Below are 26073 nucleotides of genomic sequence, written 5' to 3' on the forward strand. Positions count from 1 at the left end.
AAATGCGTTTATTTATAATCTTAAGCATCATGAATTTATGATTCTTATCACCAGTTTCCTTTAGGTTTTTTGCAAGGTTTTCAGAATATCATTTCCACACAATATATGAAAGTAGTTTGACACTGCTGGGCTGCTGGCTTCTTTTCCTATTCATGCAAGCTCTCTAAAACCATATTGCTTGCTTGTTATTGTTTCTGCACAATGTCATCAATTTCTTGTTTCTGGTACTACTCTACTTGTAGTGGCCATCCATCCTAGCTCATATTTGTCAGCTCAATGAATGCAATTATAAACATGCTTTCCATCATGTATAAGTAATCTGGAAAATTCAAATTCTTTTTTTTTTCTTTTATTATTTTTGGGAAGAAAGGTACCTAACACCTCCCGATCTCAGGGGAAGACCAAAAGCTCAGGAAAGAGAACAAATTAAAAAAACAGAAAAAAGTACAATAATGTCCTTGAATAAGCAACAAAATGGAAGTAGAAAACTCAAGCAGGCTTATTTTACGATCTCGAGTCGAGTTCAAAGTGGCCAAAGGATCATAATCAAAGCAACAATCACCAACAGAATTGAAGTGAGAAGTTATCTTCATGTGCATATAGGGAATAGAAGCTCCACCAAAGTCTGCCTCATTTTCAACATTGCTGCAAACTGATCTCCCCTCTCCATGTCCAGAAACAGTAGAAACAAACTGGAAAGAAGAAAAAAGATACTTTAATTTACACAACCAGTTGAAGACGAAAGAATATGAACAATGAAGACTCCGATCTTATTTTCGTCAGAAAAACAAACTCTGATCGGGTGTTGCAATCACAATCTCCATCGGCAGACAACAATAAAGTTAGTTTTCATTCTGTTGTTCTTTGTTATCCTTACTGATATTACTACTAGCGCTATTAGTATTTAGTGGTACTACTGCTGCTGTTGCTGTGTTTCCGACTTTCAGTTATGAATTATTTTGTCAAGGATCTTATTACTTTGTGTTGGTAACTTTTGTATTCTGGTTTGTTGGTGACTGTCTCTCCATGTCTTACTGGTTTATACTTTATACTAGGTGTTATGCTACTGGCTCTTCTTGTTATATTTAATTTACTATGCTAGTTAGTTCCCATATATAGACTTTACCTTATTATTAGACATTCTACCTTAAAGATTATTGGTTGCACCTTGGAGTTTGGATCCTCTAAATAATTACACATTTCAATTCTAGGCATAATAACTACCTCCAAAGCAACAACTAAATGTTCCTGTTTCAGATAAAGAAGCACAGACAATACAGATTTAAGTAACGATCTCAACAAGCAGGTAGCAGAGAAGAGAGAGTTGGAGACTAAAGAAAAACATTAGCACGGACAAATGGTACAGTAATTTTGCCATGTTTTCTTTTTGGCTATTGGCGGAAGATGAGTGCATAAGCTTTACCTCCCCTGCATATTCTTGCAGCCTTATCGAATCATTGATCTTCCTTCCGTTTAATTTCTGCATTCAACCTTCTTTCTCAGATAATCTGGAATAGTCTCCCAATTAAGTGTACTTTCTTTGACGAAGAAACACTTGACATATCGCATTGCCCCTTCCTGTATCCACATCTTCACAGCCAAATTTTCTATGGTAAGGAATTCAAGTCTCAGAAATCCTCCTGCACTGCACTTGACTTCTTCTCCGCAAATAGCCTCTTCAAGCAATTTAAGGATTCTTAGACTTGGGATTTTCTCTAATGTCTTGATACTTTCTGATGGGAGTTTTGTTTTTAAGAGGGTTAGCTTGGTCAGGCTTAAGGGGAATGCATCTAGGTCTGGGAGTTTGGTGGGTTTTTCTATCCTTAGAGATTGTAGATGGTATAAATGGTCGAGACTATTGAGAAAATTACATGTGAGGTCTAGATCGGAACTGCATATTCTCAATTTCTTAACACTAGGGAACTTGGCCCTGACCATTAGCTTCTTCAAAACCTTGTCTGGACATACACCAGAGAGAGTCTGGAGGTCTGGAAGGGATTTATAGTAATCGATCCTAAGAGGTTTTGGTAGGATAGCAGAGCCCCCGAGGTAGAGATTTCTGAGGTACTTCATCTTCCATATTCCCTGCGGTAAGCTGACGAGATATTCGGATTCTCTCATGTCTAATGTCTCTAACTGCTGGAGGTTGACAATAGAAGATGGCAGTTGTTTCACAGTGGGAGCCCTCAACCTTAAGTACTTCAAATGTACTAGCTTTCCGAGCTCTTTGGGAACCTTATGCTTATCTAACTCTAGAAAGCCCAAGTTTAATACACGGAGATTGCGAAAATTATTGACTAAAGTTTCCCAGAAGTCGTCTACTGATTGGATAATGGTAGTGTTTTCAGTCTTTTCTCTAAAGCCATGAAGAGAGTGAGCATGAGAGCAGTCCCCAAAACTTTTCAAATCTGCTAATAAGTTACTATGAATTGCCATCCTTTTTATGTTTTTTTGAGGTTTGTTGTTGTTGCCCATGTAAACCTTGAAAAACTTCTCAGTTTCACCTTTAGACACGCAAAGTCTGGAGATGTAATTGAAAATATAGAATGTCTTCACACTTCCATCACTCCTTTTTGTGCCTTCTTTGATGAAAGACTGGTTTTTGAGTTTCTTCATGTAATGCTCTCCAAGTTCTTCTGCTCGCATGCTGCCATTTTGCTTCACAAGCCCTTCAGCCATCCACATCTGGACCATTTGCTTAGCAGGTATAGGTAAAATTGCAGGGAAATGACCAAAGTATAACAAGCATAGTTTTAGTTCTCTAGGAAGCTCATCATACTCTGGAATAGGATCATCAAATTTGAGAAATTCGGACCACATTTCTACTGATTTGTCTACGTGATTCAACAATGCTGCCATAGCTACAATGGCCCTGGGTAAGCCTTTGCATTTTTCTGCCATTCTTATACCCAGTTTTTCTAGGTCTTGATGATTTTCCCCGTCAAGTACCTTCTTTGACAAGAGCTTCCAGCTGTGGTCTACATCGAGTGGTTTAATTTTATAGGAAAATGAAACACTCTGTTGAACATTTAAATCTGCTCTACTTGCTAGCAATATTCGACTTCCATTTAACTCATCAGGTAATGAGGACATAAGCTCATCCAATACGTCAATGTTAGGCACATTATCAATGATTATGAGATACCTATTCTGTTTTATGTTTTCTGCCTTTAACTCACCCGTAAGAAGGCAATCGGTTTGCTTTTCTGGTGAGCTGTTGTGTTTCAAGAGTCTGCATAAAATTTCTTCAGGTGAGAGTGCTTGTGAGAACCACTCTCGGCAGCGAAAATGTTCCTCGATGCGATGATCACTAAAGACCATTCTGGCCAAAGTAGTTTTGCCAGCACCTGCCTCTCCAAAGATCAACATTACCTTGCGGCGGCCGGAACCAGCATCACCAATAAGTTTCGTCACCAACTTCTCTTTAGCATCTTCGAATCCCACTATATCTTCGATCTTGAAGCTGGGGCTGTAGTTGAACTCTTTTTTAGAGCCTCCAACCTTGAAGGAACAAATTTCTTCGATGCGCTTCCCTATGTTATCTATCTCTCCCGCATGATTTTTAGTTGCCCTTTCTCTAGAGAGCCACCTTCTTAGCTTGCTCCTCTGGTTTTGATGATTAGCCTCTACGACAATGGAACCAACCACGTCCTGTGCCTTGTAAGCAACATCTCTGACTCTCTGTAACCATTCAGCGACATCTGGCTCATACTCTTCCCCATCTAACTCTTTGAGTAACAAGCTCATAGTTCTAAGCCCTGTTCTGAGAGGTTTCATTTTATGTGTCTCTTGAACTAAAGCTGGTGCTTGCTCCAGCTGTTGTTGAACATTTTCTACAGCCAAGCAAGCATCCTTTGCGGCCATCCTCTAGACCCGCAATTTTAAAATTTTCTCATACAATGGCAGGGTTAGATGTTGATTCCGTTAAAAGCAAAGCAGGGAAGGGAGGGGATGAAGACTGAAAACAGCCTGCGTGAAAGGGCAAATGAGAATTGGCCCAGTACCTACTCTGCTACTACTTGTCAAATTTTGGGTTTGTTTTTGTGTTAGAGAGTAACTAATTCTTAACTACTACTAGCTACCACATCCAAGACTTTACCAACTAAGCTAGACGACATCTTTGCAAGTTGTCATGTGCACAAAGGCACTCGTTTTACTAGCTGTTATGCTTTCAACAATGGGTCCTTCCAAGCTGTCAAACAGGGTGAATGATTACAATGTTACTTTGGATTTACAGGTTCAGGTAAATAACGAGTCATATGTATCCTAGTTTTGGGCATGCCAACACTTCATATACACCTTCATCATTGTACAGTCAGCCGACCCAAGTTGACCATGCCAATTTTCAGTCTTCGTTTGTCACAAAGCCTTCCATTTTTTTTTATATATATACAAATTTTTTGTAATATCTAGACTTGTTACACATATATACTTGTTCTAATAATTCTTTGGGTTTTTTTATTTGCAATGTTTTGACTTTTATTTTTGTTAATGTACAACTTTGATCATTAGGGATTATTGAAATTTTTTGCAAATATGTATTAGATAAATTCAAAAACACCTTATATACTAATTTTTTTATTATGTATTATTCATATATTTTCGGTAAAGCAAGTACATTTAGTGGAAAAGGCTAAACATTGAGGGTAAAAAAAATGGAGGAAGTATATTACAACTCAAGAGTATTGCAAAATTGTATCATTGGGGATTGGAGTTTTGTTTATGGGTCATCCGTATCCATTCACCTTAGCAAATTGTATGGGGGCTGACTAAGTTCCATACCGGTTCAGTTGATACCGGTCTAATAGCTATTGGGCTTACGAGCCTGGGCTAAGGTCCATTTTACATCTGCAATGCCTACGGGCCTAAAAGATATACTTTCAGTAAAAGATAAGAATATATCCTAAGGGAATATTCTTAGGAATCTCTCCCGTGATTCCCGGGCCCAACCAAGAGATGGGCTTAATCAAGTCCCTATATATACTCCGTTGATATGAGTCATAAGGTACGTACACGAATCCCAATACAATATACTTAAGAGCTACCGGCTTTAAACCTGATACTGACTTAGGCATCGGAGGGGCGTTCCTCGGATCAACCCCGAGGCTAGTTCACTTATTCTATTTTGCAGGAATCCAACCCGGCTTGAATACAAGGACATACCGGTTCAGAACCCTGTGATTTGTCCCATACCGGAACAATTGGCGCTAGAGGAGGGGCGAACAATACCTTGTAGTCTAAGCCATCCCTGCATCCAAACAACCCTCATGGATCCTAAGCAACCATTAGGGATGCCGGAGACGGACGAAAACAATGTCCCCGTGGACAAAGCACCCCCGGGGTACACGACTCCCTTACCGGCCGCTAAGACGAGTCGGCCCCTGCTGGTACGACCAAACAAACCCCTGAGACCCCCACAGGAAGACATCTTCCATACCCTGCAGCATATGTTCACCCCAGAACAGCTGAGAAGCGCGGCAGAGGTATTCCAGGCAATGGCTAACGGAACTCCACCGGTCCCGGCCAAAGCGACCCTTGAGCAGAGCCCACAGTCCGGTGAGAAAACTTCGTACACCATGGACGGGTCGCCAAGGTGAGCGAGACCGACATGACCAGGATCAGGTGGCATATTCGAAGACCCCCACAGAGCAGGTGGGGAATGAGGAGGAAGAAGAGGAAGAGGCGCAGGATACCGAAGTTCAGCAGCGATCCTCCCAGCCGAGAAGCCGGAGTGAGTATCGGCGTAGAGCGCAAGTGTCATTACGGAATTCCCCCTTTTCCACGGCAATCCTGCAAGAGCCCATGGAAAAACTGAAAATGCCGACATGCAAGTATGACGGTAAGACGGACCCAGAGGACCACCTATCGGCTTATGAGGGCCATATGATGTTATACACTGATACAGATTCAGTATGGTGTAAGGTGTTCCCATCCACCTTAACCGGATTAGGTCAGACCTGGTTCAAAAGCATCCCACCGGCAACTGTGTTTGACTTCCGACAGCTGACATCCATGTTCGTGACACATTTTGTTAGCAATAAGCGTCGTGAACGAACAACCGGTGAGTTAATGTCTATTAAACAGGGAGAGACAGAAAGCTTGAGAGACTATGTCGGGCGTTTCAATGCCGAAGCCGTCACTATTCCTACGCTACAGCAGGAGGTAGCCGTATTGGCCTTAATGACGGGGTTGAAAGAAGGTACCCCCTTTCGCAGTTATCTCGGCAGAAAAAAGATGACATCCCTCACAGAAGTCCTGGGGAAGGCTAATGACTTCATCCGGGGGGAAGAATTTGACAAAGCAGCTAATGCAAAGAGGCCAGTGGCCATAGAAAAAGATAAGGAAAAAGACAAAGATAAGGACCGCCGGGATGACAAATACCGGAGGGACAAAAAATCCGAGTCAACTGGCAGAAAAGAGGAAAGCAACTCCGTGAAAAAGGGGTTCGAAGGGAGGCCAGACAAATACACCAATTATTACTCCACTAACGATATCTCGAGCCCGAATTTTTGAACTTCATAGCCAGGACAATAAGTGGCAGCGACCGAAAAAAATGTACTATAAAGGCAGGGATAAGTCCAAGTGGTGTGAGTTTCATGATGATTACGGCCACAAAACAGATGATTGTAAGGACCTTAAGGACGGGATTGAAGACCTCGTTAGGCGAGGGTACTTTACCCAGTACCTGTCAAGGAACGACCGTAAAACTCCTCCAAGAGAGGACGACAACGGCGGTAGAAGGCCGGTAAAGGACAGGATCACTGAGATCCATACCATCAGCGGAGGACCAACTAGAGGCGGTAGTATCCACGGGGCGAAAGCCAGCCTCAAGGAGGTCCGTCACCAGGTGAACTATAACAATGCCAGAACGTGGCCACACCCCATCTATGCCGTCTGTAGCATTTACCTCAGAGGACGCAAAGGAATCGTCTACCCATGACGACCCTTTGGTAGTATCTCTGCAAATTTCCAATGCGATGGTTCACCGGTTCTAGTGGACGGAGGAAGCTCCGCCAATATCCTCTACAAAGAGACATTTGAAAAGATGGGATTTGACGAAACATGTCTGAAACCAGTCTCTTACCCAGTTATCGGCTTACAGGAGCATCTGTCATCCCAGAAGGGACGGTAAAGTTGCGGTCAAGATAGAGAGAAGGGTCCCGGTCAAAGATCTCATGGTGGAATTTCTGGTTGTAGACGTCCCGGCGGCATATAATGCCATCATTGGGAGGCCGCTAATTCATGACGCCAGGCTGTGGTCTCAACATATCACTTACCATGATCTACACCTCTAACGACGGTAACCCGAGAAAATCAGAGGCAACCAAGAGTCGGCAAGGGCATGCTACCTTACCGCACTAAAACACTCTGATCATAAAAGCCAGCCGACACGCCGCCGTCGGAAAGAAAACGGAGAAGGTTGGAAAATAAGGCAGGAAGGACCTGTCCATGGAAATTTCGAGGGAAGGCCGGCAGATCACCAAGGCCTAGCCCTGCGGGGAAACGAAGAAATAAGTTTGGAGGAAGACAGACCTGACAGAACAGTGAAAATCGGATCTGACTTGGGTGAAGAAGTGAAGTCAACTTAATTTCCCTTGTGAGGGCATGCCGACATTTTCGCTTTCTCGGCAGACGAAATGCCGGGCATTGACCCGGATTTCATGGTGCATCGCCTGAATGTGAACGAGGAGTAGGCCGGTAAACAAAAGAAGCGAAACTTCTCAGCAGAAAAGAACGCGGCTATTAAGGTGGAAGTAGATAAGTTGCTGGCAGCAGACTTTATGAACCTGCGACTACCCAGAGTGGTTGGCAAATGTGTAATGGTGAAAAAATCCAACGGACATGGCGCATGTGTGTAGACTTCACGGACCTCAACAAAGCTTGCCCAAAGGACTGCTACCCCTGCCGAGAATTGACCAGCTAGTAGACTCAACTAGCGGCCATGCTTGTTGAGTTTCATGGATGCTTTTTCAGGGTACACCAGATAAGTTTAGTCCGACAGAAATAAAGCGGCCTTCATTACAGATGCGGGGTTTACGCAACAAAGCAATGCCGTTGGGCTCAAAAATGCCGGTGCTACCTATCAAAAGCTGGTAGACAAGATCTTCGAACACCAAAAAGGCAGAAATGTAGAAGTTATGTGGATGACAGTATAGTAAAGAGCTTAACTGAAGAGGATCACATAGTTGACCTAAAAGAAACATTCGAAACACTCCGGCAACACCAAATGAAGTTAAACCCAAAAAATGCGTGTTTGGAGTACGATCCGGCAAGTTCCTCGGCTTCATGGTAAGCGAAAGGGGGATAGATGCCAATCCGGAAAAATTAAAGCCATCAGTGACCTCCCGGAGCCAAAAGCATCCGGGAATATTCAAAAGCTGACAGGGAGGATGGCGGCCCTAACAAGGTTCGTTTCCAAATCAGCAGAGAAGGCCTTGCTTTTTCAGATTCTCCGGGGAAATAAGAAGTTTGAATGGGGAGAAGAGCAGAAGCAAGCCTTCGAAAAGTAAAGGAGCACTTCCAACGCTGCCCACCATAACCCGGCCAGATTGGGGGAAAACGCTACAGCTATATGTGTCGGTAACGAGAAGACGGTGCGGCGGTATTACTGGTGAACCGGGAAGGACAGCAAAGCCCCATATACTTCGTCAGTCATGTACTTGCCGGGCAGAACAGAGGTATGAACTGCTGGAAAAAAGGCCTATGCCGTCTTAATTGCAGCGAAAGCTGAGGCCATACTTTGACTCCCACACTGTCCAAGTCCTCACAAATCAGCCTTTGAAAAAGCCCTCCACAACTAGACACCACAGGGAGATTATTGAAGTGGGCAATTGAGCTGTCGGAGTTCGACATAGAATACCGGCCGCGTACCGCGATCAAAGCCCAAGCTTTGGCAGACTTCATAGTAGAGACAACTTACTCTGAACCCGCAGAATCCGCCGGCAGGTGGAAAGTTGAGGTGGATGGATCAGCAGCCCAGAGTGGAGCCGGAGCCGGAGTGGTCATGACATCTCCGGAAGGGGAAATCTTTGAACATGCCATCCGCTTCGGGTTTAAGGCCTCCAACAATGAAGCTGAATACGAAGCAGCCCTGGCCGGACTAAGTCTGAGCATTGCGGCTGGAGCAAGAAACGTGATCATGATAACGGACTCACAGTTAATCTCAAGCCAAATTGAGGGAACATATGAGGCCCGGAACCGGTAATGCAGAAATACCTACACTGGTAAAGAACATGGTAAAGGGACTGCAAAGCTTCGAGTGCAATTGGTCCCAAGAGCGAGAAACATGGCGGCGACGCCTTATCAAAACTGGCAAGCTCCAGTCTAAGCGACAAGAAAAGGAGTTCAGGGTGGAGACGTTGGTAGAAAGAAGTATCGAAGTCATCCCGGCATCCGTTAACACAATCGCTCCGAACCAGAATGGTATGAGGGTATACTGGCATATAAGCTAACAGGAGACTCCCGGAAGATAAGATGGCGGCACAAAAGTGAGAAGGGATTCTGTCTGGTATTGCATCTTTCAAGGACAGTTGTACAAGAAGAGGGTTCTCCTACCTTTACTAAGGTGCGTCACGGCCTAACGAAGCGACGAAAATAATTGAGGAAATTCATGAAGGATATGCGGGAACCATATCGGTGGAAAACGTTAGCACTAAAAGCGCTACGAGCAGGATTTTACTGGCCTACAATGCTGACGGACGCCCAAACCTACGTAAAAAAGTGCGACAAGTGTCAAAGGTTCGCGCCAGTGATCAACCAGCCAGCAAATGATCTCCAGCCGATTTTAAATCCAATCCCTTTCGCACAGTGGGGGTGGACATTATAGGGCCCTTTACGCCGGCATCAGGGGGAAGAAAATTTGATATGGGTATTGACTACTTCACGAAATGGATAGAGGCAGAGCCAACGGCAAAAATAACGGCTAATCAGGTAAAGAAGTTATCTGGCAGAACATCATCACTAGGTTTGGCATCCCAATGGGAATAGTAATGGATCATGGCGTCCAATTCGATTGCGGCCCGATACGCGACTTCTTGCGTCCTTACAGCATCAAGTTTGCTTACTCTTCAGTCTGCCACCCACAAAGCAACGGTCAAGCGAAGCCGCTAACAAGCAAATCCTCAATGCTCTGAAGAAAAGGTTGGATGAACTGAAGGGGCATGGGCCGACATGGTACCGCAGTACTGTGGTCCAACAGGACCACCGAAAAGGAGGCCACCGGAGAGACACCGTTCAGACTAGCTTTCGGGGCAGAGGCGGTACTCCCGGTGGAAGTAGGCTACCCAACTGGCGGATTGAACTATGAACCCGTTTTGAACGAGCAGATACATAAGGAGGACTTAGACCTCTTACAAGAGATCAGATTGGCTGCAGAGCTGAAGTCGGCACGCATACAAAGACCGGATAAGTAAAGCCTACAATAAAAGAGTAGAAGCCGTCCGATCTCCAAAGGAGACCTCGTCCTCCGAGGACGGCAGCAACAGGAAAAGCCACGTGGACGGAAAGCTTACGGCCAATTGGGAAGGACCTTACTTGGTCAAAGAAGAGATAGTACCAGGGTCATATCGGCTCGAAGACATGGCAGGCAAGCTGTTGAAAAATAGTTGGAACGCCAGTGTCCTTAAGAAATACTATGTTTAGTTAGAAATGGGCAATGTTGCCAGTAGGAGTGAATAATCAGGCTCTGAATGCCGAAAGATTTATAGCTAGTAATTGTAGGCAATAATTCCGGCAACACGGGAAGAGCCGTTTTATTTAATAAAATGAGCATCTTCAACACACAGTCAATGCTGCCCCATCCATTAAACATTATTGATTAATCAGTCAATGACCTTCGTGGATCTGCTGAATTAATCAATAGTGTGAAACCGGTCAATGACCTTCGTGGATCTGCCGGTATAAAATAAATTAAACAGTATTGATTAATCAGTCAATGACCTTCGTGGATCTGCTGAATTAATCAATAGTGTGAAACCGGTCAATGACCTTCGTGGATCTGCCGGTATAAAAATAATTAAACAGTATTGATTAATCAGTCAATGACCTTCGTGGATCTGCTGAATTAATCAATAGTGTGAAACCGGTCAATGACCTTCGTGGATCTGCCGGTATAAAAAATTAAACAGTATTGATTAATCAGTCAATGACCTTGTGGATCTGCTGAATTAATCAATAGTGTGAAACCGGTCAATGACCTTCGTGGATCTGCCGGTATAAAATAAATTAAACAGTATTGATTAATCAGTCAATGACCTTCGTGGATCTGCTGAATTAATCAATAGTGTGAAACCGGTCAATGACCTTCGTGGATCTGCCGGTATAAAATAAATTAAACAGTATTGATTAATCAGTCAATGACCTTCGTGGATCTGCTGAATTAATCAATAGTGTGAAACCGGTCAATGACCTTCGTGGATCTGCCGGTATAAAATAAATTAAACAGTATTGATTAATCAGTCAATGACCTTAGTGGATCTGCTGAATTAATCAATAGTGTGAAACCGGTTAATGACCTTCGTGAATCTGCCGGTATAAAAAAGTTAAGCACTGTTGGGTAATCAGTCAATGACCCTAAGCATTAAACCGCCAATAAGATGGAAATCGGTCAATAACCACAATAAACATAGTGTAAAAAAAGACGACATGAAAGTCCATCAAAAAGCTATACTTCATTAATCAATGAAAAATTACAGCCTAAATAAGCAGTCAACCACATGCGGTATGACCGCCAAAACAAAAGCAAAAGGCCGATCACAGGCGAACGGATTTACAGAACGGTAGAAGATAGTTTGGCTGCCCAAGGAAAAATACGGTATGGTCGCATAAAGCACACCACCCACAAAGTTACCCAATACAAGAAGGGCAGGGCGGAAGGCTGAGAGTCTACTTGGTCTGCTCTTCCCCCTCAGAGCCGTCAACGACAACCACCGTCTCCTCCACAGTAGGATCGGCATCAGGGTTGGGAGTGTCACACATCGTTGGCGGCTCCTGCTCCTCCAAACTCAATCCTGGGGTCGGCATTGGCAATAAGCTTCAGTCACACCGGGATCCAGGTCCTCACCCTCAACTGGTAGGCCATGGACGAGGTTGGTATGCGCCTCCTCGATCTTGGACCAGTCAAGCTCCGGGAAGGTGTGACGAACGCATCTCATCGCCGCAGACCAGCCACCGTTATACCGGTTGAGTAAACGGCTCACGAAGTCCATACCCTTCTGGTACTCCTTAACGGTGGCGCGCTCCAGCTCTCTGGCCTCAGCAATTTGCTCCCGGAGAAGCCTAATCTCCTCATCCTTGTTAAACAGAACAAGGGAGTGATCTTCCACCGCCTTAGTAAGGGCGGCATCGGCCTTGCTCTCCGCGGCCAGCGCGTCATTCTTCTCGGTAATTGCCGCAAGCAGCTCTTGCTCCTTAACGGCCATCCTACCTTTCAGCTCCTTACTCACCTTAACTTCGTTGAAGTAAGAAGTCTGAAAGTACCGATAGAAGTCGCAGAGCTCCTTACCGGACTGGGCAGACTGCAAAAGGCGCAAAGAAACAAAGGAGTCAAGACAACAAATAGATCGATAGGAAACTTGCAAGAGAAAGGATAAAGTTTGTTAGTCTTACCAGGGCCAAGTTTGCGCATGCGAGGCGGCAAGCGTATAAACCTCGTCCACCGGAATATCGTATTTAAGCTGTGTAGCTTTCAAAATACGATACCCCAGGTTCCCGCCCTCAAGAGGACGGTCCAAGAGCAGCGATTCGTCGTCCAAAACGGTCATCTTTGGATCGAACTTCTCGTCGTTCTTCACCGGAGAACGAGCCCAGCGCCTCTTCAAGAGATCCGGCATCTCCATCCGATCTCGCTCCAGATAGCCTTGCTTTCTGGGCTTGGCGAAGGGCTCAAGACCGGGAACCATGTCCGGTAGAGTAAGCTGTTTATATATCTTGGGCCTCAAAGAGGAGGTGCCCACTCGGCCACACGACCGGAAAGAAGAGGAGGAGCGTTAGGAGCAGGAGCCTCCTTATCCTTGCCGGTCTTTGAGGCCACCCTTTTGGCCGCCGGCTCGGCCACAGAGGTCTGTTCCGGTTTCCTTTTCCGGGCTAAGACCTCCGCCTGACGACGCTGCAGGGGGATAGTATCCCTGACGTCGTCCTCGGCACCGGACTTCCGGCCGGATCCTCGAGCCGCGCCTCCACGACCGCCACCAGCCGGCATTTGTATGGGACGTACTTGCTTGCAGGTTTAGGAGGCATATTGCTTAATGGCCGGTAGGATCTGTCGACGTGAAGGGCTTCACGGATCAGGAAATCCTTGCCTACAAAGAAGACGAGATAACGGTCAGAAAACAGAAATTAAAGCAGAAATATAGCAATAAAAGCAAAAACAAAACACACCGTATGGGTCAGCCGGCAGAAACCTAAGGCCGACAAAGCCGGGTTAGTAAAATATAGTTGGTATGGGGAAGCCAATACTTGGGACCGGTACCCCTTCTTGCCTCTCAAGCCGGGATAGAGTCCGACGCAAAGTAGTCAAAGGCCACACGTTCCCGGCGGGTTAAACCCCTATCCCTGATATGTTCCATGCGAGAACGGGGCTTAGTCCATTGACGTCTTAAAGGAAAGTCGTCAGGAACACGCACCCAGAAGAATCGGCCTCTCCAGAGCTTGAGGGAGCTAGGTTTGGGGTAAACCGTTAGCTTACCTGCTTTCGTGTATATCGACATCCATCCGCCACGACCCTCAAGCTCGTCGTCACGGGACTTCCTCTTCTTCCCGGCCCTTTACCCTTGGCGGCAGTCTTCCTTAATCCAGTGGAGCTTTCGGAAGAGGTTCAAGGTTTCCGGAAAACCCTTATAACGGACAACCCAGGTAGGCCATTAAATTCCGCCATCCTAAAGGGGTCAACTGAGCCAAACATATGTTCCAGGCTTTGGACCTTGACGAAGAAGGGATCCAAGGGAAATCGCAGTCCAAAATCAAGCATGTGGGCATAAATAGCCAACTGACCGGAAGGGCAATCTGTTACACGGCTCCCTTCAGCCGGAAGACTAATTGTAATCATCCGGAAAAGCAAGTATTGGGGACCCTTAATCAGAAATTTGCTTTGCCGACAGGTCTTCGCCCAGCCGATATCTAATTGGACACTACCAGCACAGCCCTCATCACTGGGGGCATGTACAGTTCCGCTAGGGATCCTCATCAGAATCCTCAGGGATTATCTCGGGAGGGTCCTCTCGGTCAGAATCCGACTCGGCTTCTAAGGTGTGATCCTCATCCGTCCCGGCTACATATTTTCTCCACCTCTCCACAGCATCGGAGTGGACAGGAGAGGCCGGGATCTCCCTAGGACCGGTCTATGGGATGTCTCACCCACCTCAAAGGTAGAGCGCCTGACAGGAGACGAGCCGGAGGAAATAATTCGGGGAATGTTCAGCTAGACCTCTCATGGTTCCATACTGACCTAAAGCCCCGGCTTGTCCCAGTACCATCTTTAAGGGGGAGGCATGAATGGCCGGCTCCACATCTTGTCTGCCGGAAGTACTACAACCATTTTGGCTATTTACCCTATGTTCAGAAGTAGGAGTAGCCCGGGGAGATGTGGTAACCTCTACGACCTAATGGAGGTGTTATCAGACTCGGCATCACTCTCACTCATAATAGAGGGAGACTTAGATATGTCTTGGGAATCAGAATTTTCAGAGTTGGATGACATTATAAATAAGACGGTATGAAAGATCGGAAAAAGTTTTGATAAAATACCTGGAATATAAGACGCGAAGAGAAAATATGCCGGAATCAACTGGTAGCGTGAGGCCGGAATGAGAGATCAAACAAATGCCGTCAAGGAAGCGAAAGGATTTTTGAGAGAGAAAGTCCGATATGAGCGCGATCACAAGAGAGAGATTGCAAGAAGTGAGAAGCGGAAGTCCGCAAGAGGTATTTATAGAAAAAGTCGCGGTCGAGATTAAGTGACGCTTCGTCTTCCCGACATGATCATGCCACGTGTTTTAGTAGACCCAGCTGTGAAGCAATCACTCTTCGAAGAGCTTTCAATGCAGGTGCGCAGCTCGAGGTGACCGTTGGAATTCCCTGACAACGATTCCATTCTCTTGCTAAAAGTAACTCAGCATTTCCCATAACGGTTTGCAACCTATTAAACCGGAATGTTTATGAGCATACCGGCTTGGGGGCTAGTTGTATGGGGGCTGACTAAGTTCCATACCGGTTCATTGATACCGGTCTAATAGCTTTTGGGCTTACGAGCCTGGGCTAAGTCCATTTTATCTGCATGCCTACGGGCCTAAAAGATATACTTTCAGTAAAAGATAAGAATATATCCTAAGGGAATATTCTTGGAATCTCTCCCGTGATTCCGGGCCCAACCAAGAGATGGGCTTAATCAAGTCCCTATATATACTCCGTTGATATGAGTCATAAGGTACGTACACGAATCCCAATACATATACTTAAGAGCTACCGGCTTTAAACCTATACTGACTTAGGCATCGGAGGGGCGTTCCTCGGATCAACCCCCGAGGCTAGTTCACTTATTCTATTTTGCAGGAATCCAACCCGGCTTGAATACAAGGACATACCGGTTCAGAACCCTGTGATTTGTCCCATACCGGAACACAAATGAACCCAGTAAATTTTGTTGCTTCGTTTGTTTAGTGATTTTGGAATTTTATTTCAAGTATCCCTTCATAATCTATTTTTGTAATCGTCCGTGGTCGAAATTTTTTGTTGTTTTTGAGTCACAAGTTTGGTCCATCTCCTACAAGTGTAGTTGTAAGCATTAAAATCTTATCTTAATGATTTCTCATTCTTGTCAATGTGTGGTAGGCTATTAGACAGACTTACACATTTGTCTTCAATCGAAGAGCTACTATTAGTCTCCTAAAGTTGCCAAACATGTTCCAATCGACCTCTCTGTATGATGGGGGCCTCCTTATGTCCCTTTAATTGAACATGTGACATTTTAGCTCACCAATGTTTCAACGGGTCCCATGCTGCAAAATTTTACATATATCCTACTGTACATAATATCGGTATATCTAAGACTTTCTTCATGATGATTTGCTTCTATATAAAGAAGCTAATGAGTAAGAAATAGCTTGGGTGCACATACGTCCGAGTATATGATAGATGTTTCTTCCTACTCCTTTGGTTGTACTTTATAGTGCAATTCAAGTAAAAAGAGCCAAAAAATGAGAAAAGATAGCTGCGTATACTTAATGGTCCCTGCAGTATATTTTATATTTATTGCTTAAGTAGTTTGGGGTGATTCTTGAAGAGTATTGGCAACCTATTTGGTAGACGGTAATGAAGTGCATTAATTAATTTTACTATATAATTGTAAGAAAACCAGCATGTAGACGGTTCCTACGTTAATAACACTCCATCCTCGCACATTATATTTCTTCATAAATTTTCATTACTACTTAATACCATTTTGGAACGAGTAATGGAGAGTGATGAAAGTTTACTGAAGAAAAAAGATGTTTCAAAGGTGAATAAAGGTATTACCACATATATAGCATATAGGTACGCGACTCCCCTAGCAAAACCACACTAAAGTACAAGTATTTATTACCTACTAAATGGTTCTTGAGAGACAAATGGAACAAGAAGTTATGTTTTAACTTGGCAAAATTGCAATAATATATCCTGAAATTTGGACATTGAAATTCGAACGGTGGGTAAATATGCAGAATGCAAAAAAATGCTAATAAAACAAGTGTTAGTTTTATGAATTTCTTTAAAATGTTAATGCATTTGTGCAGTTTAAAAGTGAACCACACAGTGCCATTCGAGAGTGATTCAAAACTTTTCTGCAGGTATTAATGGAGATTCCTTCAACTAAGGGTAGAAGGAAACTGCTTCATGCAACTTTCTGGTAATGTTTTATGTAATCCTTCATAACAATTCACTTGTTTTTCACAGCATTTTCAAAGCTAAATACTGCTGTGTACTCTTCAAAACTAAAGCCACTATACATCTACATGTTAGCAGTATTACTTTTATTGCTTACAACCCATTATTGATCTCAGTGTTGACTACATTTCTCTAAACTACCTTTGCAGATTTTGTGAAGTTGTTTGGCATCTTACAAATTGCTTCCTAGAAGTCATGCTTTGTCCAAGTATGATTTTGCTGCTGTTTTTCCCCCTTCTTTTAACAAAGTGATTGCATTCATGCTAAAGTCTTTGGTTACTTTAGAAGACGGTATTACAATTTCCAGATTGCTGCTTTCGTGATTAAAATTCTCAGTTGTAACTGGGATATTGGTCACCATGGAAAGGAGGTGCCTGATAGAGCTGATTTCAGACAAACTTAAAGAAGTTTGGAAAAACGGGCAGCTGAGATCCTTGGTTTGCATCAGCCTTTTCTTGCAAATCGTATTGATATTTGTGGGTAAAGTTAGGAAACGCAACGGAAAGCCTATCCTGAGATTTATTGTATGGTGTGCATATTTATTGGCAGACTGGGTGGCAACAATTGCGCTAGGGGTCATCCTGAACAAACTGGCAGGAAAACCAAAAAAAAACGCACCTTTAGAGGATGATCTTATAACATTTTGGGCAGCTTTTTTGCTGCTTCACCTGGGTGGTCCAGATACAATCACCGCGTATTCGTTAGAGGATAACCAGCTTTGGCAGAGACGATTGCTTGAGCTGGTGTTTCAAATGATTGTGGTGCTTTTCATATATCTTTTGGCCTTTCCAGGTTTCTCTTTCCTCTCGCTCCTGACTATTCCAATGCTGCTAGCTGGTCTTATAAAGTCTGGAGAAAGATTACATTGTCTAAGATTAGCTAGCACTGAGCAGTTCCGTCGTTCACTTATGACAGAACCTGATCCAGGACCAAATTATTCTAAATTCATGGAAGAATTTACCCTGAAAAAGGCAGAGGGGTTCTACGTGAAAGCTTTTGAGGTGATTGAGACCTCTCTTCCTACTTGTACTGAGACCTCAATCCAGGATGAAGAGTTAGTTCGCAAAGCGTTTCACTTATTCAAAAAATTCCAGTGCCTTTTTGTGGACCTCATCCTCAGCTTCCAAGATCGAGATGAAAGTCAATGTTTCTTCCACAAGATTGACTGTGAAAAAGCTTTTCAAGTAATTGAGATTGAGCTCGGATTTGCATATGATGTGTTCTACACCAAGGCACCTGCGGTATATGGCGGATGGGGACATATTCTTCGCTTAATGACCATTTCTGCAACCTTAATATCATTAGCGACATTTTTAGCCAAATCCAAGAAAGATCATTTCCAAAAAATTGATCTCTTCATAACCTATGTACTGCTGGTGGCAGCTATAATACTGGAGGTATGCTCTTGCCTCATTTTTGTATCTTCAGATTGGCCAGATCGCTGGCTGAAGAAGCACGTCAAGAAGAAAATTAGGCGCCTTTTTGGGGCACCAAAGAAACGATGGTCAAATTCGATTGCCCAGTATAGCATACAGAACTTTTGTCGAAAGGAACAGTCATCCTTTTTTTCTCGGAATGTGAAGCTGTTGATTGCTGAGAACAAGTTGGATGAACTACGGTACGTTTCTTATAGCAACGTGTCAACAGATTTAAAGAAATTAATCTTTGAAGAATTTTTGGAGATTTCGACAAATGGTAATAAAAGTGATCTTACTGCTTTGTGCAAATCAAGAGGCAAACGAGTCCTGGAAATGAAAAAGTTTAAATGTAGTGACTTGAATTGGTCTACTACTGAAGTGGAGTTTGACCAAAGCATTTTATTGTGGCACATTGCAACTGAACTATGTTATTACTCAGACGATGTGAGTGAAACTATAAAGTGTAAAGAAAGCAGCAAATACATGTCTGAATACATGTTGTATCTTTTGGCGCTGTGTCCTTTCATGTTGCCGATGGGGATCGGGCTAATTAGATTCAGGGATACCTGTGCAGAGGCTATGCAATTCTTCAAAGAGAAGACAGAGCAACCTGATAGAGCCCAGGCCTGCAAGATGCTGCTACGGGTAAATACTGAAATCCCACCAGGTAATTTTTCTTTTTCTTTTCATGTACTAAGCAACAATTTCATTGACTAAAACTAATATATGACATCTACATAGATACACAAAATCCATCAGAAACATATATGAAACGAAAATTTGACTAGCATAATCCCAAATTTGGTTTCACTATCTTGAGTAATAGTCCCAAGTTTGTAAGTTTGTTATTTGAATAAATGAATAGCACGCAAATGCCAAATAGGACACAGTTGCAAACTTGAGACAATCCTAGAGTTTGTGAAAACATGCAAAAATTGTAATAAATTTAGGGCCAAAACTTGGGGTCATTCTTATCATAATTTACATAAAGATGGTATTATAGATTTTCAGATTCTAAATACTACTCCTTGGTCCTTACTGCTTCGAGTTGAACCATGGTTTCTCACCAGGTAAAGTTAAAGGGGATAGATGCAAATCTGTGCTATTCGATGCTTGTAGGATCGCTACAGAATTACGAACCAAACATGCTAAAGATCAATGGAACATCATAAGCAAAGTTTGGGTTGAGATTTTGGCTTATGCCGCGTGCCATTGTCGTGGAACTCACCATGCTCAGCAGCTTAGAAAAGGGGGAGAGTTTCTTACTCATGTGTGGCTTCTGATGGCACATTTAGGCATCACTGAGCAGTTTCAGATATCTCAGGGTCATGCGAGAGCTAAGTTCAGTGCACATTAAAATTTTGTACAGTCCGCTCATGCAGCATTGCTTACTTCGTTTGGCTAGATGATAGGCACTTATTTAAGGGAAATCTTCTTATGATACTAGTTATGTTTATGGTGTTTTATTTATTCATCTTTTGTCTATTTTTATATTTTTGATTCGAATTAGTTATTTAAGTTTTTAATTATTTGTCAAACTCTCCTTAATATTATATTTTTTGGGTCGACCATTGTTCTTGTAATAGTTCTTTTTGGCGTTAATTGTTCTCATATATTACTGGATACAGTTTAGGAGTTTCAAGTGCATCAGATACTAGGATTTTGCTTCCTAGTTCGATTAATATTCTAGTCCAGATAGAAATAGCGTTTGTTATTCTTAGAGCTAAAATATTGTAAAGCTTCGACATATTAATCCAAGTGAATTGACATATATCTCACAACCACATAATGGTATCACAGCCAATGGTAAACTAATTAAAAAAAAATTAAATTCGTTTTTTTTTTCTCCAAGCCACATTCTTGCTGCAGCCTCATCGTGCACACACACATTGTTCATATCTATAGGTTATGTGTTAGATTTAGCAAAATTTGGTCATTTAAAATGAGACAGGTAAATGTCCTAAAACAATTAGGAGATACATAATTACTTATCTAATTATATAATAGATCCATTTGAATATCACAAAGAACAATAAATTATCATAAATAAGATGAAACATCAGACAATTTAGCTAGATTTGCAATTTTCTATTCCGATTGAGATTGGATCATTATTCATATATTATGATATATTAGGCCCATATTAAACATGCAGCATTTCTAACATTGGTTGCTCATTTTCATTTAAAAAACAATGACTTGTGAAATTATTTATAAAATCATGCACAAATACTTCCATGTGTTTTTTCATTAATTGAGTGATGTAATATTTATTTTTTTAAAAAAAAATCTCTTACAACATTCACAAAAACTAGCTCCGAGAGCTCAGCCAAATCTTGTTAACTGATTAGACAAAGGTTAAGCCCTTCCCGAAGGTGGTGGTCAGTGATCAAGATCGGGGGAAGTTAAAGAACCCTCATGATGATCCTCTAGTTGTGGAAATGAAATATCAAATATTATGGTGAGAATGATTTTGATTGACAATGGAAATTCGACGGACATAATGAGTGCACATTGTTTGTCCAGGTTGAAGTTTGATGATAAAAACTTGGTCCCTGTTCATCACTCAATCATTAGATTTTTTTTTTTTTGGGGGGGGGGGAAGTTATTTATCCTATGGAGATGGTGACTTTGTAGGTCTGGGAAGGGAAAAAAGATATCTCATGAACTTTACTCATCAAGTTCTTGGTCTTTAGAGATTTAATAGCCTATAATGTTAATCTTGGACGACCAACTCTGAATCATGTCAAAGCAGTCATCGTTACTCATCTTGTGCTCATGAATTTTGAATGTGACGGAGGGAAAATATGGATACTTCATGGAGACCAATTGGCAGCTAGAGAAAGTTATTTAACTACTCTAAAACCATCGTCTTGGAAGGCTGAAGAGAAGGACCAGACGAAGTTTGCTTGTGAAGGGAGAGCGGCCGAAACTCTCCCCAACAAGAAGAGGAAGTATGTGCGAGTAATGGAAGAGCCCTGGTCGTCTAAAGAACTCATGGTCATCATGGGTGTGACACTTGAGCATCCGAAACCTATTGAGGCCCCATAAGACATATGTATAGATGATGCTCATCCGAAAAGGACCCTGAAGATTTGATTTTCTCTCTGCTCTGAGTTGCGGGGAACTTTGATAATCTTACTCAAGGAGTTTCAGCATGTGTTTGCTTATATAAGTCTGGAATTGATCTAGAGATAAATGTTCACCTATTGAATATTAATCCAAACATGAAACCAGTTCGTCAGAAAAATAGACATCTAGGACCAGCCAGAAATTAAACGACAGATAAGGAGGTGCAATGGTTGTTAGAGGCCCATTTCACTGAAGAAACTTATTAGCCAAATTAGATAGCTGATGTGGTTATGGTGCCAAAACCCTATGGCACATGAAGGATGTTTTTGGACTAATTTGATCTCAACAAGGCCTGACCCAAAGATAGTTTTACTTTGCCTAAATTGAATAAGTTAGTTGATTCCACGATCGACCATGCTTTGCTGAGCTTCATGGATGCCTATTCCGGTTTCTATCAAATTCCTATGTGGCCAGGCGACCAGGATAAGACGTCTTTCATGACAGAGCAAGGACTATATTATGATTGGTTGATGATGCCCTTTGGACTCAAAAATGCATCGGCCACCTTTTATAGACTGATCAATATAGTTTTTCAGCCACAGCTGAGTAGAAAGTCAATGAGAAAAAGTTCACATTGGTGATTTGCGAGAGACATTTGAGACTCTCATGAAATATAAGCTAAAGTTGAATCCAACAAAAAGTGTGTTTTTCGAGTCATGATCGGAAAGTTTTTTGGGGTTTTAGTAGACCAAAGGGAAATTGAAGCTAATCTTGAAAAAATCTAAGCCATCCTAGATATGAAGTCACCGACTAACATTAAGGAAGTGCAACGTTTGAGTGGTTGCCTCGCGGCTCTTGCTCGGTTCCAATCTAAGTTGGGAGACAAGTGTCATGATTTCTTTGCTACGATCAAGAACAAATCTAAGTTTAAATAGACAATTGAGGCAGAGCAGGCGTTACAACAAGTCAAATACCATCTTCGTCAGTTACCTATCCTAGTCAACCCAATCGAAGGGGAAAAGTTGCTTGTATACTTAGCAGTGTCTCGTTAAGCTATAAGCGCTGTCTTTATGGTCGAGTTGCGAGTTCGTGCAAATTCCAATGTATTTTGTGAGCTATGTGCTTAAAGATGCAGAATGCAAATATACATCGGGCAAGAAGTTCGGATTGACACTTGTCATGGCCAGCCGACAGTTAAGACCTTATTTTTTTTGCTCAGCATACTAGTCTATACTGATCAGCCTTTAAAGCAAGTGTTGCAAAAGATGGAGGCCGCTGAAAGAATGTTAAAGTGGGCTGTTGAGTTGAACATGTTCAACATAACTTTCGAGTCGCGGAAGGCTATTAAAGGCCGGGACTTAGCGGGTTTTATAGTTGAGCTTACTTGGCCAACTATAAATCCGATATCTGATCCAACCGAAGGTAGAAAATTTTGGACTCTTATGGTAGACGGATCATCAACAACCAGTGGATGTTGAGCAGGAATTATATGTTAATCCCCGGAGGGGGATAAGTTTGAATATGCTTTAAGATTCCAGTTTCAGGCATCGAACAATGAAGCTGAATATGAGGCCTTATTAGCTGGAATCAAGATGTGTAGAGTGATTGAGGCATTAGAGATCGAGGCTAAATCAGACCTTCTCTTAGTGATCACTCAAATATCCAGAGATTATGAATGCAAGGAAGAATTTATGAGCAATAACATGCGTCCTATCAAAGACGAGATTGACCCTCTAAAGCGATTTGTATTTGAGCAAGTACCAAGATTAGAAAACCATCAGGTTGATGCTCTTTCAAAGCTAGCTAGCTCAACTGATTTTGACATACAAAGGACAATGTTTTGGGAAGTCAAACCAAAGAAAATTATTGTTCAAGAAGAAGTCATGTTCCTAAGCTGAGGAACAATATGGATAGAGCCCATTATAAACTTAAAAAAGACGGGCCAGTTACCCTCAGACCCTGTGGAGGTTAAGTATGTCAAGGTCAGAGACAAGTGTTTGAACTGTGGGATGGAACTTTGAATAATAAGTCTTTCAATCGTCCTCTATCTAAGCATATCACTCGAGAAGATGGAGTGGAAGTTTTGAAGGAACTCCATGTAGGGCATGTGCATCTCATATTGTGGGAAGATCCTTAGGAGAGAAAGCCTTAAAAACTGGGTACTATTGGTTGACCTTAAAATAAGATGCCCTTGCTTATGCTAAGAAATGTGACAGTTATTAGAAGCATGAAAACTTGTACCAGAAGCCGTCCAATTACCTAACTCCCATTTTGTTTCCTCTGCCTTTAGCTAAATGGGCATGGATATCTTGGGACCCTTTCCTATGACCTCTAGACAAAAGAAGTTTGTGATTGTGGCTTTTGAGTATTATACTAAGTGAGTAAAAGCGGAAAAAATATGAGGCATAACTACCAATGATGTCTAGAATTTCATTTGGAGGAACATCATAACTCAGTTTGGCATGCCGTAGTCAATCGTCTTTGACAATGGTCCGCAGTTTGAAACACCAAAGCTAAAAGATGGGCTTTCTGAAAGAGAAATCAAGGCTCCTTTTGCCGTAGTAGCACACCCACAAGCTAATGGGAAAGTGGAGTCCTTCAACAAGATCATGTCAAATGGCATCAAAAGGAAGTTGGAAAATGCTAAGGGACTATGGGTTGAAGAACTACAACTAGTTCTACTATCAATTTGAACCACAAATAAGAATCCACATGCGAGATACCTTTCATGTTATTTTGTGGAACTGAGGTTTTGTTTCCCATTGAGATCAAAGAGCCCACCCTAAGAGTGATGCTGTACACAGAAGATGCAACAGACCGCCTTGCGCACTACCTTGGATCAATTACCAGAGGTAAGCGACAACACATTGTTAAGAATGTAGTTATACAAGCTTCGAATGGATCATGAATTTAACAAAAGGGTCACAGGACGACCATTGTAAGTAGGAGACTTGGTCCTGAGAATGATGGAAGCTATATGATGAGCCGAGGAACTCGGTAAGTGGCAGCAAACTGGGAAGGTCCTTACCTGGTTGTGGAAGAAGAGGTGGAACTTTCCCTCTTCAAGATCTAGATGGACAACCCATACAATGAACCTGGAACTTAGACACTTTGAAGAAGTACAATGTTTGTTCTAATGCAGTGCTCATCAATGGTTGTTTGTAGACAGAAAAGTGCCACGACATAAAAAGAGAATTAGGAATGTATGCATGTACATAGGTGCTTTGCCAAGAAAAACTCACATAATACAATTTCTACCTTCTCTCTATACTTATGATTGTTTTTCTATTTTATCTAAGTCATTCACTTTTGAGAATTTTACCAGTGGTTAACCATTGGTCTCAAAGTGAAATTAACTTAGCTAAAAATTGAATAAACCAATAACGTCTAAAGGAAGCAAGTCAATAAAATTTGCCTAAAGAATGAATAACCCCAGTAAGGGACAATCATTTTTATGCTCACACATTGCTTCCTAAAGGAAGCCGGCCATAAAGTAATAAACCTTATTAAAGGTGAATTATTTGCAAAAGCATGGTCGGTCAAGTCGTAATATTCCGTAGTAAGGGAAACATCATTACAAGATGAACATTGCTTCGAAAGGAAGTCGACCTGAAGATAGTAAACCTTAGTAAAGGTATATTATTTTTAAAAGCAAGGTTGACCAAGTAGTAATGAACCTAGTAAGGGAACCATTATTACAAGCCGGACAATGCCTTAAGGAAGCCAACCAGAAAATCGTAAGCTCATGGAAGTAACCAAATTCAACAAGTTTGGCAAGTGAATTTATTATTATGGTAAAAAAACTAATTGACAAAGTCCAATTGGGTGTCATAGAATTTAAGCCTGTGGTGGTCGGGCTCCTTCTTAGAACACAACTCGTCTTGAAAGTCCGGGCCTAGTTCCAACAAGGGGGGAGTGACAAAGGCTTGGAACTTCTAAGACAAGCACATTCAGGACAAATGCCTTTGGACTTAGGCAAAATGGTTCAAGCCATAATCGTCCAACATCCTAGACATGTCTTTGAACTTTGGGGAAATGGTTTAAGCCATAATCGTCCAGCATTCAGGACGAGTGCCTTTGGACTCATGCAAATGGTTCAAGTCATAATTGTCCATTATTTAGGACGAGTGCTTCTGTACTTGTCTTGATAACTGAGATTGTAATAGTCCAGTATTCAGTTTTAGGATGAGTATATTTGGACTTAAGCCTATGCATAAAATCATGATCGTCTAATATTCAGTTCTAAGACGAGCATAATTGAAAGAAATCAATTTAAGAAGATACCATTCATAAAGTATAGAATGTAAGGAGTTTAAGAGTAGAACATCCTTAGCAAAAATTGGAGATTGATTGCCAAAATAAGGCAGAATTACAAGTCGACATAATTGTTCAAATGACAAAATCTATTCAATGAAGAGATATGCAAGGATGGCAAATCAACTAAAATACAACAAACAACATTAAAAGCGTAAAAACTATTCATTCGGATCGGTTCGGGTTGCATCCTAGTCGTCCGCCTAGTCCTCAAGGTTCTCCACGCCGTCATTCTCCTCTTCCTCGTCAAACTCTGAGAAGCTCGGAGGAGTCTCACCAGTTATTGGGCCCTGTGAGCATCCTACTGAAATAGCAGTAGGCGCTCAAAGCAACTCACCTCTTTAGGCTCCCA

At 42.3% G+C, this 26073-nt stretch overlaps 3 protein-coding genes across 5 annotated transcripts; 2 read left to right on the top strand and 1 right to left on the bottom strand.

Annotated features, from left to right (window-relative positions):
- Positions 1-309: 309 nt before the first annotated feature.
- LOC125498003 (disease resistance protein RPP8-like) lies at positions 310-4027 on the bottom strand. Its single transcript, XM_048645732.2, has 2 exons — positions 1424-4027; positions 310-692 (listed from the first exon to the last, which is right to left on the bottom strand). Exon 1 carries the CDS (start codon positions 3862-3864, stop codon positions 1474-1476), a length of 2391 nt encoding a protein of 796 aa, XP_048501689.1. The 5' UTR covers positions 3865-4027; the 3' UTR covers positions 310-692; positions 1424-1473.
- On the top strand, positions 686-19918 carry LOC104905931 (hypothetical protein). 3 transcript variants are annotated; one of them, XM_057392599.1, is made up of 4 exons: positions 686-841; positions 16821-16879; positions 17067-19002; positions 19406-19918. In XM_057392599.1, exons 3-4 carry the CDS (start codon positions 17277-17279, stop codon positions 19690-19692), a joined length of 2013 nt encoding a protein of 670 aa, XP_057248582.1. In that variant the 5' UTR covers positions 686-841; positions 16821-16879; positions 17067-17276; the 3' UTR covers positions 19693-19918. The 3 variants fall into 3 exon arrangements, with proteins under 3 accessions (XP_057248582.1, XP_048501693.1, XP_010692891.1); XM_048645736.2 differs by lacking the exon at positions 686-841 and adding an exon at positions 15479-15627; XM_010694589.4 differs by lacking the exon at positions 686-841 and adding an exon at positions 16574-16678.
- LOC130589757 (uncharacterized) lies at positions 5818-6513 on the top strand. Its single transcript, XM_057391291.1, has one exon. The coding sequence runs from the start codon at positions 5818-5820 to the stop codon at positions 6511-6513; it is 696 nt and encodes a 231-aa protein (XP_057247274.1).
- Positions 19919-26073: the final 6155 nt, after the last annotated feature.

The sequence above is a fragment of the Beta vulgaris genome, chromosome 1 (assembly GCF_026745355.1).
Source record: "Beta vulgaris subsp. vulgaris cultivar EL10 chromosome 1, EL10.2, whole genome shotgun sequence".
Lineage (NCBI taxonomy): Eukaryota > Viridiplantae > Streptophyta > Magnoliopsida > Caryophyllales > Amaranthaceae > Beta > Beta vulgaris.

What these genes read in the sequence shown, in the direction of transcription:
- LOC125498003 (XM_048645732.2), bottom strand. Translation starts at nt 3,864, where the DNA reads ATGGCCGCAAAGGATGCTTGCTTGGCTGTAGAAAATGTTCAACAACAG.
- LOC130589757 (XM_057391291.1), top strand. Translation starts at nt 5,818, where the DNA reads ATGCCGACATGCAAGTATGACGGTAAGACGGACCCAGAGGACCACCTA.
- LOC104905931 (XM_057392599.1), top strand. Translation starts at nt 17,277, where the DNA reads ATGGAAAGGAGGTGCCTGATAGAGCTGATTTCAGACAAACTTAAAGAA. An exon ending in AAATACTGAAATCCCACCAG is followed by an intron (nt 19,003 to 19,405) that starts GTAATTTTTCTT and finishes GTTTCTCACCAG; the next exon opens with GTAAAGTTAAAGGGGATAGA.